The sequence below is a fragment of the Sminthopsis crassicaudata genome, chromosome 1 (genome assembly GCF_048593235.1).
Source record: "Sminthopsis crassicaudata isolate SCR6 chromosome 1, ASM4859323v1, whole genome shotgun sequence".
NCBI lineage: Eukaryota > Metazoa > Chordata > Mammalia > Dasyuromorphia > Dasyuridae > Sminthopsis > Sminthopsis crassicaudata.
The window spans coordinates 145,747,576-145,764,249 of record NC_133617.1 but is presented as its reverse complement, the minus strand read 5'-3'; the positions used below and the strand labels follow the sequence as shown (position 1 = coordinate 145,764,249).

Below are 16,674 nucleotides of genomic sequence, written 5' to 3'. Positions count from 1 at the left end.
GTATATATTTTAATTTACTTTAATATAAGATAAATAGTGTAAGTTAGTGAATGGAGACTTCACCTTAAAGTCAAGAAGCCTTGGATAGAGATCCCTAGAGCCTTGGCCATGGCTATGTGATGGTTAACTCTCAGAGTCTCAGAGTAGATAATGTTAAGTGGTAGATAATGTTTTGATCTAACTTGGTAGAGAAGTTCCTCGCCTAGCTCTCACTATATTGATGAAATTACATATTTGGTTTAAAAAAAAAAAAATCAATATATAAAGTAACATTCTTTCAGTCATCCCAAATGTCCAAACAGGAACACTTTTCCTAGTTCATTTTTCTAGTACACTGCCTTCTTTGGTTTTATATTTTAAAATTTGTATTATTTTATAAAGGATTTTTCAGATTTCTTTGAAGTCCTCATACTTGATGTTTTTAATGATATCACAACATTGTTACATTAATGTATCACATTTTATTTAACCATTTCTCTATTGTGAGATACAGATTCCAATGGATATGTATTCATAGCATCCTTCTATGAAAAAGCTGAAAAAATTATTTTCAATTTTTCTTGATGTCATTTTAAAAGTACTTTCTCAGTGATAAAATTATTGGATCAAAATGTTACATTCTTTTTGTGACTTTAAAACTTTTACTTCATAATGTCCAAATGTTTTCCAAGAAGCTTCTCATAAGTATATTTCTCTATGGCTCTACTAGCAAAAAGTGTTGTTGCTTTTAATTCTTTTTTGCCAATTTGACAGTCTGGGATAATACTTCAACAGTTTTAATTTTTAAATCTCTGCTTATTATTGTTGAGACTTGGAAACAACATGCAAATGACTATCTTTTTTCTTTCTTTCTTTCTTTTTTTTTTGCTTGATTGGGAGCAGCTTTACTATCTGAAACTACTTGTGGCTAAGTACAATTTGATCTTATTTCCAACAACTGTCTTTTCAAAAGACTGATAACACATTTTGTATAGTCACATCCTATTAATTTACCATGGGTTTAGTGTTACATCTATGCATTTTTAACAATTTCTTTTATAATTTAGATATCAAGTATATTTTTGTTTTGGTTTTTGTGTGTTTTGCAATTAAGAGTTAAGTGACTTGCCCAGATTCATACAACTAGTAATTGTTAAATCTTTGAGGCCCTCCTGACTCTGCTTTATCTACTTAAGCTATCCAGCTACTCCAATTGTTGTATTTGCTGTACATATTTTATTCTCACCAATTGAATTCTTTTTCTTGTAATCACCCTGTTTTTAATTATACTGCATTTTTAAAGATTTCTATTTTAGTTCCTAATAATTTCATAAAAAACATTTCCTTACCACAATTTCTTCCCAGTTTACTTTGTAATGGTATTCCCCATTTCCTCATAAATCATGGATTGTGATCTTTGATTCCTTCCTCAGTTCCCACATACTCACATTTTCTGCCTCCGAAATCTATCTTATCAAATCCTGTTTTTCCACTCCTCCAAAAACAGCTCTGACAGAAACCACATTTCTTCTTGCCTCACTATTTTCTGACATTCTTGCTTCAAGATTATCCCTTCAACAATTCATCCTACATGAGGCTATCTAAATTATCCTTCCAATACATTATTATATTTGAAAGGCAAAGTGGTACACTAGAAAAATCTTTAGATTTAGATTTAAAGAACAATATTCAGGTTTAGATCCCACCTCTGTCACTTAATCATATAATCTTGGACAAGTCCCTACTCTCTCTAGGTCTCAGTTTAGTTTTCTATCTGTAAAATGAAAGGATTAGCATAAAGATAGTCTTTCTAAGGCTCTTTCCAGCTCTAGATCTGTAAGGCTATAATAATGTCACTAGTGTATTTAAAATCTAGAGTGGTTCCCCAATGTCTAAAGAATCAAATTTAAACTCTTGATTTTGGTATTCAAGATTCTCCACAATTCAATCCCAAGTGATTTGTGCAGCCACATCTCTTGCTGCTCCTCTTCAGGTTTTCTATATTATAGCCAAATTAGTCTATTCTCTATGTCCTGTTTTATCTTGCCCTCTCTCATATGAATCTTTGGTCCCTGTCCAGCAGGCTTGGAATCCACTCTTACCCCCAACCCCCACCCTTTTCAACTATTTCCAAAGTTCTTTCCTTTCTCCACAGTGCAACTCCGGCCAGCCAGTTTTGAAGTCGTCTTTAACTCCCTCATGGAAAGAGTGATCTTTCCCACTGCTTGTATCTTTATACAACTACCATCATTCTTACTAAAAAAAAAACAAGAAGAGCCTTGAACAAGGTTTTGTGAACTCAGAAATCAGGAAGAGGAATGGCAAAAGCTGGCAACTTTGCTGAGAGAAAGTCTCTAGCCTGTAATGCACAAGCCAAAAATGCAGAAATGTGGCTGCTGCCAAACGGGAAAATTCTGGAGGCCCTGTCCTCAACAGCAGCAAAAGCTTCAGGGAAATACTTGGCTATACCTCCTAGGAATGAAGTTGCTCTGCAGAAGGAGCTGACAAGAATTTCTAGGAGACTCCATCAGGGAGAGTAATGTCTGCTGTCACCTGATGTAAGTTAGTTCCTCTTGCCAGTGAGAGTAGGTCTGGCAATACTAACTGAAAAAAGCAGGAAGAAATCTCCCTTAGTGACTAATAAAGGAAAGAAGAAACAACTTTAAACTTAGAAGAACAATAACCACAAGAACAACAGAGGATTAAGGATTGATTCCTGTTCCCAACAATTACAAAGAGCAAAAAATTCTTTGCAGTAACCTGCATCTAGCATATGTTTGTCCTTCTGCCATGGATGGATAACTACAATATGCATCCAAAGTAAAGGGTGGTATACTTCCTAAAAAGGAGGAAAACAGGCTTTAAGAATGGCTCTTCATCCTTCAAGTTATCAGAAGAAGAGATGTTATTGGAAAGAACAATTATGGCTTTATTATTAAAAGAAGCAAAAAGATCTGATGGGACAAAAAAAATTCCTGACTTTTGTGAAGAGGTTAGAGGGTAGAAGCTTGGGACAAAAAGAAGGCAAAGAAGAACTACTCAACACTTGGGATTAATGATTTATAAGACTCTTATCACAGAAGAGAGAACTGGACCCCTTTGAGGACAAGACTGCTTTCCCTCCAAAGAATAATGACTTGGAATTACCTATGGAAATATCAAGTGAAAGATCATACAGTAAAATGGGAAGAAGAAGAGGACATTCAGTCCAATTTAAACATGTATAAGAAGCCCCTCAGCAAGAGATTCAAATAGCCTTTGGTCAAACATCTCTAGATGAGGGAAATTCATTACCCCCCAAACCCTTATCTCACTTGATATTCTATCTTAATTAAGTTTGAATATTCCTCTTAATAGCTTCTACTAGTGCCCTTTAGTCTGTCTCCTGCATAATACAATAAAATAATACAAGTGTAATTCATCTTCCTTATGCTAACCCTTAAATTTTTCCTTCTGTGAGATGAGCACTGGTGGCTAGTGACTTTCTGCTGAGGGTTACTAAGGCAGTACTTAGTCAACATGACATTAACAAAGAAAGGAGTTGTATTCTCAGGGCACACATCTGGACTATGTGCCCATCTGGACTATGAAAGACAATCTCAGAATTTTTGTGAAATCTAATGAACTCTACTCATTACAAGTAATAAAGGTACAGATAAATATGGGTTTGTTTTTTTATGTCCTCTGCTATCAGCTGCTAGTATATTAATTATGATATATTGTTTCCCTTAATGAAATGCAAGCTCCCCAAAGTGAAGGACTGTTTTATTTTTATATATTTTATCCCCAGGCCTTAACAAATACTTATTAATTAATACTCCTTCTGAACCTCCCTATTACTGTCAAGGGTATCATCTTCCATCCAGTCATTTGGGTTCATAAACTCCATGTCATCTTCAATTGCTCATTTTCACTTTCCATGTAGCCAATCAGATCTCAAATCTTATTGTTTCTACTGCTCCATCTGTGCCTTTTTCTCCATTTAATCAACAAACATCTATTAAGTGCCAACTATATCCTAACTATATATTAAGTACCTATCATAGCACTGTCTTCAGGAATACAAAGAAGGGAAAAATACAAGATAGTTCCTGCCCTTGAAAAGCTCACAGTCTAATGAGAGAAATAATTTTCAAATATATACAAACAAGTTACATACAATAAAGAGGAAATAACAGGGAGTAGGCACTAGACTAAACGGATTTCCTGTAGAAAATGGAATTTTATCTAGGATTTGAAGAAAGTCAAGATAGAAAAAAACAAAATGGAGAGAAACTGGGAGAGCATCCAGTCTAATTCAGATCCTAATAAGCTTTTGTCTGGACTGCAATCCATTCTCCATTCAACTGCCAAAAGACTTTCCTAAGGCACATGTCTCATCGTAGCACTCACTTGCACCCACATTCAATAAAGACTGAGGACTCTCAAGTATTTGCAGGGTCAAATATAAATGTCTTTATTATTTAGAACCCTTCCTCTTTTCAGTTTCCTTACACACTACTCTTCTCCATTAACTCTTGGTCCAGCTACATTGGTCTACTTGCTGTTCCTTCTCACATGTTCTGTGCTCCATCTCTTCTCTCTGTGCCTGTACAATGTTCAAAACACTCTTCCTCCTTACCTCTGCCTTGCAGAATCCCTTACTTCCTTTCAGTCTGCTTCAGTTCTACTTCTGAAGGAAGCCTTTCCCAATTGTCACTCTTTTCGACCTTCCACTATCTGAAAGAATCCTTCTCTTACTTTCCATTTATTCTTTATCTTCTATAAACTCCTTTACATTGGTACATGTTGGCTCCTGCATTGAGGACAGGAACTGTTCTTTGTATGTCTAATACTTAACTTAGGGTTTAGCACATAGGATTTACTTAATATTGAATGACTAATTATTCAACAAGATTTTTGTTACAGTCGAGGGCAAATCTCAAGAGCAGAGTTTGAGGCTCTTGGAAGCTTACTCTGCCTGAGTCCAAAATAGGGCGTTGACAGGCATTGAGTAAGCCTCATCCTATGAGGTGGAAGCCTTCCTCACTCTTGATTGATTATGCACCAGACTCTGACAGTCTCTGACACATGACCTAGGGACTATAGAAAAAGGGGTTGCAGAAAGGGAAGGAGGAGTAGAGTAGAATAGAGCAGAGTAGACTAGACTAGATTCATTATGCTTTAGGATTAGAGCATTAGGATATAGGGAACTCTATGTAGTGAAGTAATGTAGTGAATAAAGATTAATTGCTGCATATTCACGCGTATCAGGTGTTCTGTGGGGGACTTCTTGAGGTCGTTCTTCCATTCAGATAATCGAAGCCATGACTACGAAGACCTGGTGAAGGTAAGACGCTAGTTGGCCCTGCTGAGGTGAGCAGTGGGAGTTAACGGATTTTAAGTTTAGTATTACAGCATAAAGTAATGATATGCTTGATCTCAGGATGAAATACATATATATTTGCCAAGAACTTTGTAAATCTACACAGAATGGAGATTGGGAGAGGTGTCATATCACTAGGTAAGGGGAAATGCCTTAATTTTCTAAATTAAAAAAAAATTCTATAAATTTTAGGTCATGAACTTGACTTAGTCTAGAGTCAAGCATTATAAAGTTAGATTATGAATATATAAAAAAAAGTGGCAGTTAACTAGTATGGCTTCATTAAAAACAATCTATGCTACATTACTTTAATTTTCTTTTGTGAAATGTATTTTAGACTAATAGATCAGGAAAATGCCATAGCTACAGATTACAGCTACTTAGGTTTCAGCAAAGTATTTGATGTTTTTAATGCTATCCAGGTGAACAAGACGTAGAACTGTAGGCTAGATAACACAGTACAGATGATTTAGAACTAGTTAAACTACTAGATACAAAAGGAAGCCATAAATGGGTTGATGCCAACTTGGGAGGAATAAGATCCTAGTAAGTAGCTCATACACTGTAGTCTCATGCATGGATATAGACATAAAAAGGACCTTAGAGCTCACTCTAATTCAAATCCTACATATTATAGATGAAGAAATTGCAGCCCAAAGAGGAAAGTGAGTTTTTCAAAAATATACATCTAGAAAATAGAAACAGTATTAAAAACCAGCCGTTACTCTTTCCACTATATCATGCATGAACTACAACATGAAACACAGAATAGATCCAAAATTCATACAATTTTAGGAAATGAAAACAAATAACAAATTACGAGGATTGCAAGTTGCCTTCACAAGCCTTCTCAAACTCAAAGTTTGATTATACGAATCTAAAAGCAGTCTTATAAATACAAAAATTTATCAGCAGATTTTAAAAACACATTTCATAATGGTATAGTTATTTAAAAGTTATGGTTAGTAGCAGCATTATAGTTGCATATTACTTTCTACTAGTACATATAAATAGAGCAATAGTCTAGGCTAGTATCCAACAGACTTGCTAGTTTTCTACCCCTACCCTAAATGAATTTGGAAACAGAAGATTGTCTCAAATTTCAAAATTACCTTCTAGTGATATCTGTGAATCAAAGTTGGTGACTTCAGTCTTGAGTTGTAGTCCATTAAGGGAAGGAGGGTGAGTGTCTTGTGCAGCAATATTTTCTTGTCTAGTTGAGCTGGGAGCCAGAGAACTATTCCATAAGGAAAAAGTCCTATAATTCTTGAATCCCCAAAGGAAAAAATTGTCAGAAGATTGCTGAGGCAGTGCCAAGAGTCCATGTAGAGTTGTTTTTCTTGGTCTCATGAACTGACTTCTAATTTGTGTGATGCTGATGAAATTTATTTTCATTGAGTAGAACCATTTGGGTATCTGCTGAACTGGTAGAGCCATCTTTCATCTAATGTTTACATCTATAACAGAAACATACAATAAACAGAAGTTTAAAAAAAATTAAATAAATAAATAAAACATACTGAAGGTTAAAAAAAAAAAATCCTTTAAAAAAAATGAGCACTTCATTAAGTATAAAAAATGGACCAGAGGCAGATTTGAACTGAGATCTTCTGATTCCAAACTCTTTCCCACCAAACTGGTCTATAGATTTTTTCTTGGCCAGGAAGGAGAAGTTAAGAACTAGGAGCTTCAAGAGAAAGACAGGAAGGAATCTGCACAATGCAGATGTGCAGATGGATGAAACACCTAAGATTTACAAACATATAATAAACAAATTAAAAATACATGGCAAAAAATTGAGTGGAAAAGAAAAACATTTAAGATAAAAAGACAGAAATGAATTGAATATATCTATCAACTTGAGACTTTGTATTAATCACATTTCAGGAAGACGTGAACAATTTAGTACCTTAAAATTCAATCTTCAAAACAGCAGATTGTGAGGTTAACATCACTATATTACTGAAATGTGTTTTATGGACTATAAAAAGCTGTTAAGATATAAACATTACAAAAATCATCTGTCTTATATGAACTATCAAAACATTTATTATACTATATGTAGAACAGTGAATGTTATTTCTTTTCTTTTATCCAGAGCTGAGATGACACAATTATTTCAAGAATAAAACTGTTTTCTAAAACAGGAACTGATCACAAAAGCAGTTCTGTTGAATTCTGTTACACTGGAGGGGAGAAGGGAGATTGCAGAAAAATAATATAGCTTTTAATAAAAAAGGTCATAAGTGGCAAGGAAAATGAAATGACAATAAGAAGCAAGAATCTGGCAGCAAACAAATATAAATTTCTCTCCAAATTAAAAAAAAAAAAAATAGAAGAAAGAATCCCATGGGGAAATGTTATTCAGCCCTCACAAATCTTCCCTTTTTTCTTTCTTTTTTTTTTGCTGAGACACAATTGGGGTTAAGTGACTTGCCCAGAATCACACATAGTTAGGAAATGTTATGTGTCTGGGACCAGATTTTAACTCAGATCCTCCTGACTTCAGGGCTGGTACTCTATCCACTGTGCCACCTAGCTGCCCCAAATCTTCCCTTTTCTAGTCTAGTGGGTTTGTGGTATAGGGAATAGAGTACTCTGCTTGTGTTCAAATTCTTCCTCTAACACATTCTATCTTTGCGATCTTGATCAAGTCATTTAATCCTTATGTGACTCAATCTGGCTACATAGGAATTCATCTATTAAGCCAGATGTCTTACAGACTCTTGCTATCTCTTCAACTCCATAGTTAATTTTCCCCTACCCATACATAACTGTGAATTATGAATGAATCACTATACTCCAAAGAGTCAATAATTCACTGTTCAGGGTCATATAGTTTTTGAACAGAAGCAGAAAATATATAAAACAAAAATGAAAATTACAAGGAACAATACTTCAAGATGCAGGTAGTGTTGCAGCCAGGATTGAATTTGTCTCTTTCCTTCCCATAGGTTCCTCACCCAGTCTGAGAAATAACAGGAGAAAAAAGATAAAATTTAAAAATTGGGGTAAAATTCAAAACCTTTAAAAAATAAAATCAACATAGCTGGAATCAGATGATAGATAAATACAAGTAATCTTCACTACAAGACCACTGATTCTTCCAACTCAGAAAGAGAACAAGAGAAGTTTGATTTTGATGACTATCCATTCATTACATTTATCCTATGGTAGGCAGCTACATAGGACAGCAGATAGAGTCAAGCTTGGCATATATAAACTCATATTCCTGAGTTTAAATCTGGCCTCAGACACTTACTGTTATGTGACATTGGGTCTTTTAACCCTGTTTGCCTCTGTGTCTTCATCTGTAAAATGAGATGGAAAAGGAAATGGCAAACCACTCCAGGATCTGAGCCAGGAAAATCCTAAATGAGGTCACCAAGAGTTAAACATGACAGGAAAAACAACAATAGGCTTTTTCAAAGAATGAATGGAAAATCAAATGTGCGAGTTATCAAACCAAATAATTGTGTTGCTTGCAAAATCCTCTTAATATTTCCAATAGGCTGAAAGTGGTTCTAATCTTTATGAAAATTCCAGGGACAGTTAATAGAACTGGAGACATCAAAGCAAACCATCCCTTACTCCTGATAATAACTGATAACAATTGCTTGAGATTTACTATTTAATGCATCTAGACATTCCATATCCTTAAACACCATCACTTCTGTGGGATATTGAATGGATTGGACCAACTACAGTTTTCCAGGACCCAATGTGGGTGTTTTTCATGAGTTCAAATCCAGCCTTGGACACATGTAATAGCTATATGACCTTGCATAAGTCATTTAACCCTATTTGCCTCAGTTCTATCATTTATAAAATAAGCTGGAAACAGCAAAACTAATCCACTATCTTTGTCAAGAAAACTAAAATGACACAATAAAACAGGGACCAAGGTAGACCTCATGCCTTAATCCTTTGTATGCTTCAATCTGCTTTCAGAGTCTATCAGTTCTTATTCTAGAGATGGATAGAATTTTTCATCCTAAATACTTCATAACTGCCTTGAATCATATTTTTGAGAAAAGCTAAATCATTTGCCACTTACTATATTATCTTACAATAATGCTGCTGCTATGTACAATGTTCTCCTGGTTCTACTTATTTTACTTTGTATCGTTTATATGTGTCTTTCCAGGTTTTTCTCTTTTGCTCATAATTCCTTGTAGCAAAATATTACATCACAATAGTATACCACAACTCGCTCAGCCATTCCCCAACGGATGTGTCTCTTTAATTTCCAATTCTTTGCCACCAGAAAGAGTTGCTATAAACATTTTTGTACATATAGATCCCTTAAAAAAAAAAATCCCTTCAAGATACAAACCTACTAGTGGTATTGCTGGATCAAAGGATATGAACAGTTTTTTTAGTCCTTTGAGCAGTTTCAAACTCTTCTACAGAATGCTTGGATTAGTTCACAGTCCATAAATGCATTTAGTGTCTTAGTTTTCCCACATTCCTTCTAACAGTTGTCATCATTTTCCTTTTCAGTCATGCTAACCAATCTGATAGATGAGATATCTCAAGGTTCCTTTAATTTGCATTTTTCTAATCAATAATAACTTAAGAACCTTTTTTTCATATGAATATATATATATATATATATATATATATATATATATATATATATATATATATATATATATATATATATATATATATATATATATATATATATACACAGAGAGAGAGAGAGAGAAAGAGAGAGAGACAGAGACAGAGACTGGTTTAATTACTTTGAGAATTGTCTGTTCATATCCTTTGACCATTTATCAACTGGGGAGTAGCTCTTATATATTTGAATCACTAATTTTTTTTCAGAGATACTTGGGATATGGTTTTTTTTTTTTGTTGTTAGGTTTTAGTTACTAATTGTATTTCCTTCTCTTATTTTCGCCACTCTTTCTCTCACTTTTATCTTGCCCATCCTCAAAAGTGTTTTGCTTCTAATTACCACCTCCTTCAAAATGCCTTTCCTTCTATCAGAGACCCACACTTCCCAACCCTTTTTTTCTCTTCCCAATCTACTTAGGGTAAAAATAGATTTTTATACAACTGTGGAACCACCTACCTCCCCACCTTTGGTATTTGCCTTCTTTATAAAAGCTCTTTTGTGTCTCTTTTATGTGAGATGATTTACTCTATTCTACCTCTTTCTTCTTACACACTCCTTTTTAAAAAAGATATCCCATTATAGTAAACTCCCATTAATTCAGCCTAACAGTATGGAGGCAGTTTCTCATTTCTGGTGGCCACATGACTATAGTGATATCTAAAGTAAAAGTTGTCCATGATCCTCAGAGTAATAGACTGAAGGAACATTTTAGTACTCTGAATGCCCTGTTTAGGTAGATTCCTTCTAATTGCCTGAATAACAAAAAAGTTCTTAGGAGCTACAAGTATCACCTTCCCCTGGAGTAACAGTTTAGTATTACTGAATTCTTCATGATTTCTCTTTCCTGGGTATCTTTTTTTATTTCTCTTGAATCTTTTATTGAAGATCAAATTTTCTGTTCAGCTTTGCTCTTTTCATCAGGAATGCTTGTAATCCTTTATTTACATGAATAACCATTTTTATTCTGAAAGATTATATTGAGTTTTGTGGTAGGTGATTCTTGATTGTAATCCCAGCTTTTTTGCCTTCCACATCACATACCGGGCCCACTTTTAAGGTAGAACTTGCTAAATCTTAGGTTATTCTAACTGTGAACCCACAGTATTTGAATTGTTACTTTCTGAATAGTTGCAATATTTTTTCCTTGACATGGAAGCCCTACATTTTGACTATAACATTTCTAGTTTTCATTTGGGGATTTCTTTCAGGAGGTGATCAGTAGGTTTTTTCAATTTCTATTTTATTTTCTGGTTATAGAATATCAGGGCAGTTTTCCTTGACAATTCCTTAAAAAAATGATGCCTAGGTTCTTTATTATTATTATTATTATTACTGTTTTAATCATGGCTTTCAAGTCATCCAATAATTCTCAAATGATTTCTTGATCTATTTTCCAGGTCAGCAGTGCATTAGCTTCTACTTATCCAATTTTTTTTTTTTAATCAAAACTTTCTATTTTCAAAACATATACAAGGATAATTTTTCAACATTGACCCTTGCAAAACCTTGTGTTCCAATTTTTCCCTTTCCCCCCCAACCCCACCCCTAGATGGCAATCATCTCATTGTTAGAAAGAGTCACATTCCTCAGAAGAGATCGTCATATAACATTGCTATTGTACAATGATCTCCTGGTTCTGTTCATTTTATTTAGCAAAAGTTCATGTAAGTCTCTCCAGGGCCCTCTGAAATCATCCTGCTGATCATTTCTTACAGAAGAATAATATTCCATAACATTCATATATCATAACTTATTCAGCTATTCTCCAACTGATGGGCATCCACTCGGTTTCCATTTTCTTGCCACTACAAAAAGGGTAGCCACAAATATTTTTGCACATGTGGGTCTTTTTCCCTAATTGTAATTTTTGAAGAATTATTTTCTTCTTTATTTTTAAAGATATTATTTTCTTCAATATTTTTTGTGTCTCTTTTATCAATCTGTGGATTCTTTTTTCATGATTTTTTGCATCATTGTAATTAACTTCTCCCAGTTTTTCTTTTACATTATTGTTTTGATTTTTAAAATCCTTTCAGAGGTCTTCTATGATCTGAGATAAATTCACATTTTTCTTTCAGTCTATGGATGTAGCAGTTTGAGTTTTGTCTTCCCTATCACCATAGTGACTTTTTTTCTTTTAAAATTATTATAGCTTTTTATTTACAAGATATATGCATAGGTAATTTTACAACACTGACAATTGCCAAGCCTTTTGTTTCAATTTTTCCCCTCCTTCCCCCTCCACCCTACCCCCCCAGATACCATAGTGACCTTCTATGCTCAGGTTTTTTTTTTTTGTTTGCTCATTTTTCTTGCCTTATTTTTTTTTTTTTTTTGTCTTTTTAGCATTTAGATTTATATTAAAGTTGGGCTTTGCTTCTCTGGGCTGGGCTTCTCTGAAGAGAGATATATTTACTATTCTCCTAGCTTGTTTATAAGCAATCACAAGAAATCTTTTCCACACTGGAACTATAACCAGGATTCCTTCTTTCCCTTTGGCCACAACTTCTGGTGTGCTAGTATACCTCTTTGCCCTAGAACTATGATCCAGATTTGAATATGGATGATGCAATAGAGTCCTTCACCTAGCGCTAGCAAAGGGATCCCTGTAATCTTCTAACCAGTTATCTGACCCCCCCTCAAAGGCCTAATACTACTTTCCTATGACATGACAAGTATGGCTACAGCCTGTTCAGGAGCTCACTTTGCTGTAACAAACATTTCCTATCAATCTCCTAATGTGTTGAGGAAGAAAATGGTTTCATCCCCCTCCTTTTGTGAGTTCTGTCACTTTAGAATTTGTTTTCAGGAGTTATTTAAAACTGTTTGAAAGGGAATTTGGGAAATCTCAAGTGAGTCCTTGTCTTTTTTTCTTCCATCTTGGTCCCTTTGTCTTTTCAAGTAGAACAGCTTTTTTAAAAAATATAGTATTATTAATTTCCTTTTTTGTCACATTAGCCAATCTTATAGGTATATAAGTTGATACTATAGAGTTATTTTAATTTACATTTCTCTAATCAATAGTGACTTTGAGCATTTTCCCATATGACTATAGAAAGCTTTGACTTTATCTGAAAACTTAATGTTCATATCCTTTGATCATTTATCAACTGGGAAATGACTTGTATTCTTTAAATTTGACTAAGTTCTCTATATATTTTAGAAGTGAGGACTTTATCAGAAACACTGGAAGTAAAAATTGTTTCCTACTTTTCAGTCTTTCTAATCTTGTATAAAAGCTTCCTAATTTAATGTAATCAAAGCATTCATTTTGCTTTTCATAAGGTTCTCTATCTCTTTGCTCATAAATCTGGAATGGGATTTCCCTTTCTATTATGCACTGAATAAAGCACTAGTCCTGGAATCAGGAGGACCTGAGTTTGAATTCAGTCTTAAACTAACATTTAACTAGCTGTGTGATCCTGAGCAAGTCACTTAACTCCAACTGTTTTGCCCCCCCCCCAAAAAAAAATTACTATGCATATTTTTTATAAAGTGTTCCAAAGAACTCAAAGACCCTGTTCTTAAAAAATTCTCACTTGATCTAACCATCACCTCTAGTTATCATTCTGTGACTATTCTACCCATTCTTTGATAAACTCCCAGAAAAAACCATCTCCGTATAGTAACTCTCCTTTTGCTCCTCTCATTCTCTTCTAACCCTATCATTCAACTGAAACTCATTTCTCCAAAGTTACCAATGATCTTTCAATTGCCAAATTTTATAGCCTTTTCTCAGTACTCATCTATCCTGACTTCTCTGAAGCAAGTGACACTGTCAATCACCCTCTTTCCTGAATATGTTCTCATCTCCACATTTTAGGACACTGCCTCAAGGTTCTCTAGCCATCACGATTGTATCTTTTCACATTCTTTTAGTTGGTTCTTCATCCATTATATCTACAAAGCACAAATGTTCCTTAAGGCTCTGACTTGAGCCCATTTTGCTTTTCCCTCTAGGCTATCTCACTCAATGAATTCATTAGTTTGCACATTTCAACCATCATCTCTGTAAAGAAGATTCCAAAATCCATATATCCAGGGGAATAAATTAGGTGACTATATATCCATCAATGACCCGAGTTCTAGTTATTTATCTCCAACTCTCTTTTGGATATCTCAAACTAGATGTCCATAGACACCTCCAACCTAACATGTCCAAAAGAGAACTCATTATTTGTCCCTCCAACACATAACCCAACACATAACCATCATTCAGTCACCCACGCTCAAAATCTCACTGTTGTCCTTACCATATCAAATCACATATCCAATGTACTATCAGATCCTATCAGTTGTACTTTCACAACATTTCTTTTATACCTTAATCTTTAGATTCAGACTCATGTATAGGATGTCATCATCTCTCCCATGTATTTTTGCAATGGCCTTCTAACAAGGTTCTCTGACATGAATTTCTCCCCACTCTAATCTATTCTCAACTCAGTTGCCATAGTGATTTTCCTAAAGCTTAGCATTCTATCCCCACCACAATAAAACTCCCTATACTTCTAGAATTAAATCTGAAACTCCTGTTTGTCATTTAAATGTCCTCTCAGGTAATAAATAATAGAAAGGGAAATCCCATTCCAAATAACTATAAAATAAATGAATTATCTGGAGATCAATCTACCAAAGCACATGAAAGATTTGTAGCGATTCAATTACAAAATTCTCTGTAAAGAAATTTTTAAAAAACACAAAAATTTAAATAGCTGAAGGAATATTTAGTGTTCATGGCAGTGCCTTGCCAATATAACAAAATGACAATACTACTAAAGTTAATTTATACTTTTAATGCAATAGAAATTATCAGAGGGATAATTTACCAAATTTGATAAAAACAAAAATAATTTGGAAGGACTAAATATCTAAAGTATTAAGGGATATAACAAATGGAAAAAGAGACAGTGCTTCTAGCTTCTAACTATATTATAAAGCAGCAGTTTTCAAAAATATCTGGTATAAGTTAAAAGAATAGACTAGATCAATGGAATATGTGACTTGCCTAGGGTCCTTGAGCAAGGAATTCTAGTCTTTAATCCTAGTCTTCCTGACTCCAGGTCTAGTGCCCTATCCATGGTGCTACCTAACTGCCCCTGAAAAGAAACTAAGCTGTGAACTGTGAACTGTGAACTGTGAAGCCCACAGTCAAAGTATAATGTGGCAAAGCCATGACTCAAACCGGGGTCCTTTGACTTCAAATTCCACCCAGTGGAAACTGAGTGAATGCTCATCAGCTGGGGAATGGCTAAATAAGCTATTGTATATGAATATAATGGGATATTATTGTTCTATAGGAAATGATGAGCAGGCTGATTTTATGACTATGAACTGATGTTAAGTGAGCAGAAACAAGAAAGCATTATACATAGCAACAACAAGATTATGTGATGATCAATGTGATAGACCTGCCACTTTTCAACAATGAGGTGATTTGGGCCAATTCCACACAATTGAAATACACTCAGCACCATGCTGGGGAATGCTTTCCCAAAGGAGCAGAAGGGTACTCCAGACAAGAGAGGAGTCAAGGAAGGGTTACAAAAAGTTCCTATTTACCTAATGTTTTTCCCTTTGCTTTTCTTCCAGAATGGGGTAAATTCCTGGAATTATCCGCAATATTTCAGGAATTTTTATTGCAATCGTAAAATGGTTAATTGCTAAACTTTTTTTTTTATCATAGCTTTTTATTTTTAAGATATATGCATGGGTAATTTTTCAGCATTGACAATTACAAAACCTTTTGTTCCAACTTCTCCACTCCTTCCCCCAGATGGCAGGTTGACCAATACATGTTAAATATGTTAAAGTATATGTTAAATACAATATATGTATACCTGTCCAAACAGTTATTTTGCTGTACAAAAAAAAAATCGGACTTTGAAATAGTGTACAGTTAGCCTGTGAAGGAAATCAAAAATGCAGGCAGACAAAAATAGGATATATTGTGGCTCATATTCATCTTCTTTCACTGGGTGTAATGGTTCAGTTCATTACTGCTCTATTGGAACTGATTTGGTTCATCTCATTGTTGAAGATGGCCAAGTCCATCAGAATTGATCATCATACAGTATTGTTGTTGAAGTATACAACGATCTCCTGGGCCTGCTCATTTCACTCAGCATCAGTTCATGTAAGTCTCTCCAGGCCTTTCTGAAATCATCCTGCTGGTCATTTTGCCAAACTTCTTAATCAGTGCTTTCAAAAATTTGAGAAATTGCTGAGATGTTATTTCAATTTTAACTAGCTAACTTTTTGTATAATCCCCAGTTCAGCCTGAGCTGAAGTTAACAGGAAAAAAAAAAAAATTTGGCCTTTTAAGAAATTTTCCCAGCATTTTAACAACAGCATAGAGGTTTTTTTTCTTTCTGGTTGTGTTTTAAATCTTTCTAGGTAACAAAATCTAGTTCACAAAATCTGCACAGCTGTGAATAGTAGAAGTTGCTATTAGGGATAAAATCTCTTGGAACTGTAACTGATATTCTTTTGGGTTCTGAATTTGATTGCCTGATCATTAAGTCAGTTGCCCACCATTTCAAAAGAAATGCCATAAGTTACTCAGAATTGCTTCCTGAAATGTCTAGGTGCATGAGGTACATGACTTATCTAAGCAAAAACTGGGAGGACAACCTTATCCTCTGCTTAAGGTGGGACCCTTCTGATTCAGTTTCCCAGTTCTGCTTCTTTGTCTCCCATCTAA

General features: G+C 34.6%; 1 protein-coding gene across 5 annotated transcripts in view; it reads right to left on the bottom strand.

Moving 5' to 3' along the window:
- MTERF3 (mitochondrial transcription termination factor 3) overlaps positions 1 to 16,674 on the bottom strand; it is a 51,435-nt gene that overhangs the window by 31,849 nt on the left and 2,912 nt on the right. The window contains exons 2-4 of one of the 5 annotated variants that reach the window (XM_074269015.1): positions 8,607 to 8,715; positions 8,230 to 8,312; positions 6,457 to 6,801 (exon numbers count right to left, since the gene is read on the bottom strand). In XM_074269015.1, the coding sequence (XP_074125116.1) occupies positions 6,457 to 6,781 (325 nt within the window). In that variant the 5' untranslated portion in view covers positions 6,782 to 6,801; positions 8,230 to 8,312; positions 8,607 to 8,715. The remainder of the gene's footprint in view (positions 1 to 6,456; positions 6,802 to 8,229; positions 8,313 to 8,606; positions 8,716 to 16,674) is intronic. The other 4 variants (XM_074269023.1, XM_074269006.1, XM_074268997.1 and 1 more) reach the window with 4 other exon arrangements.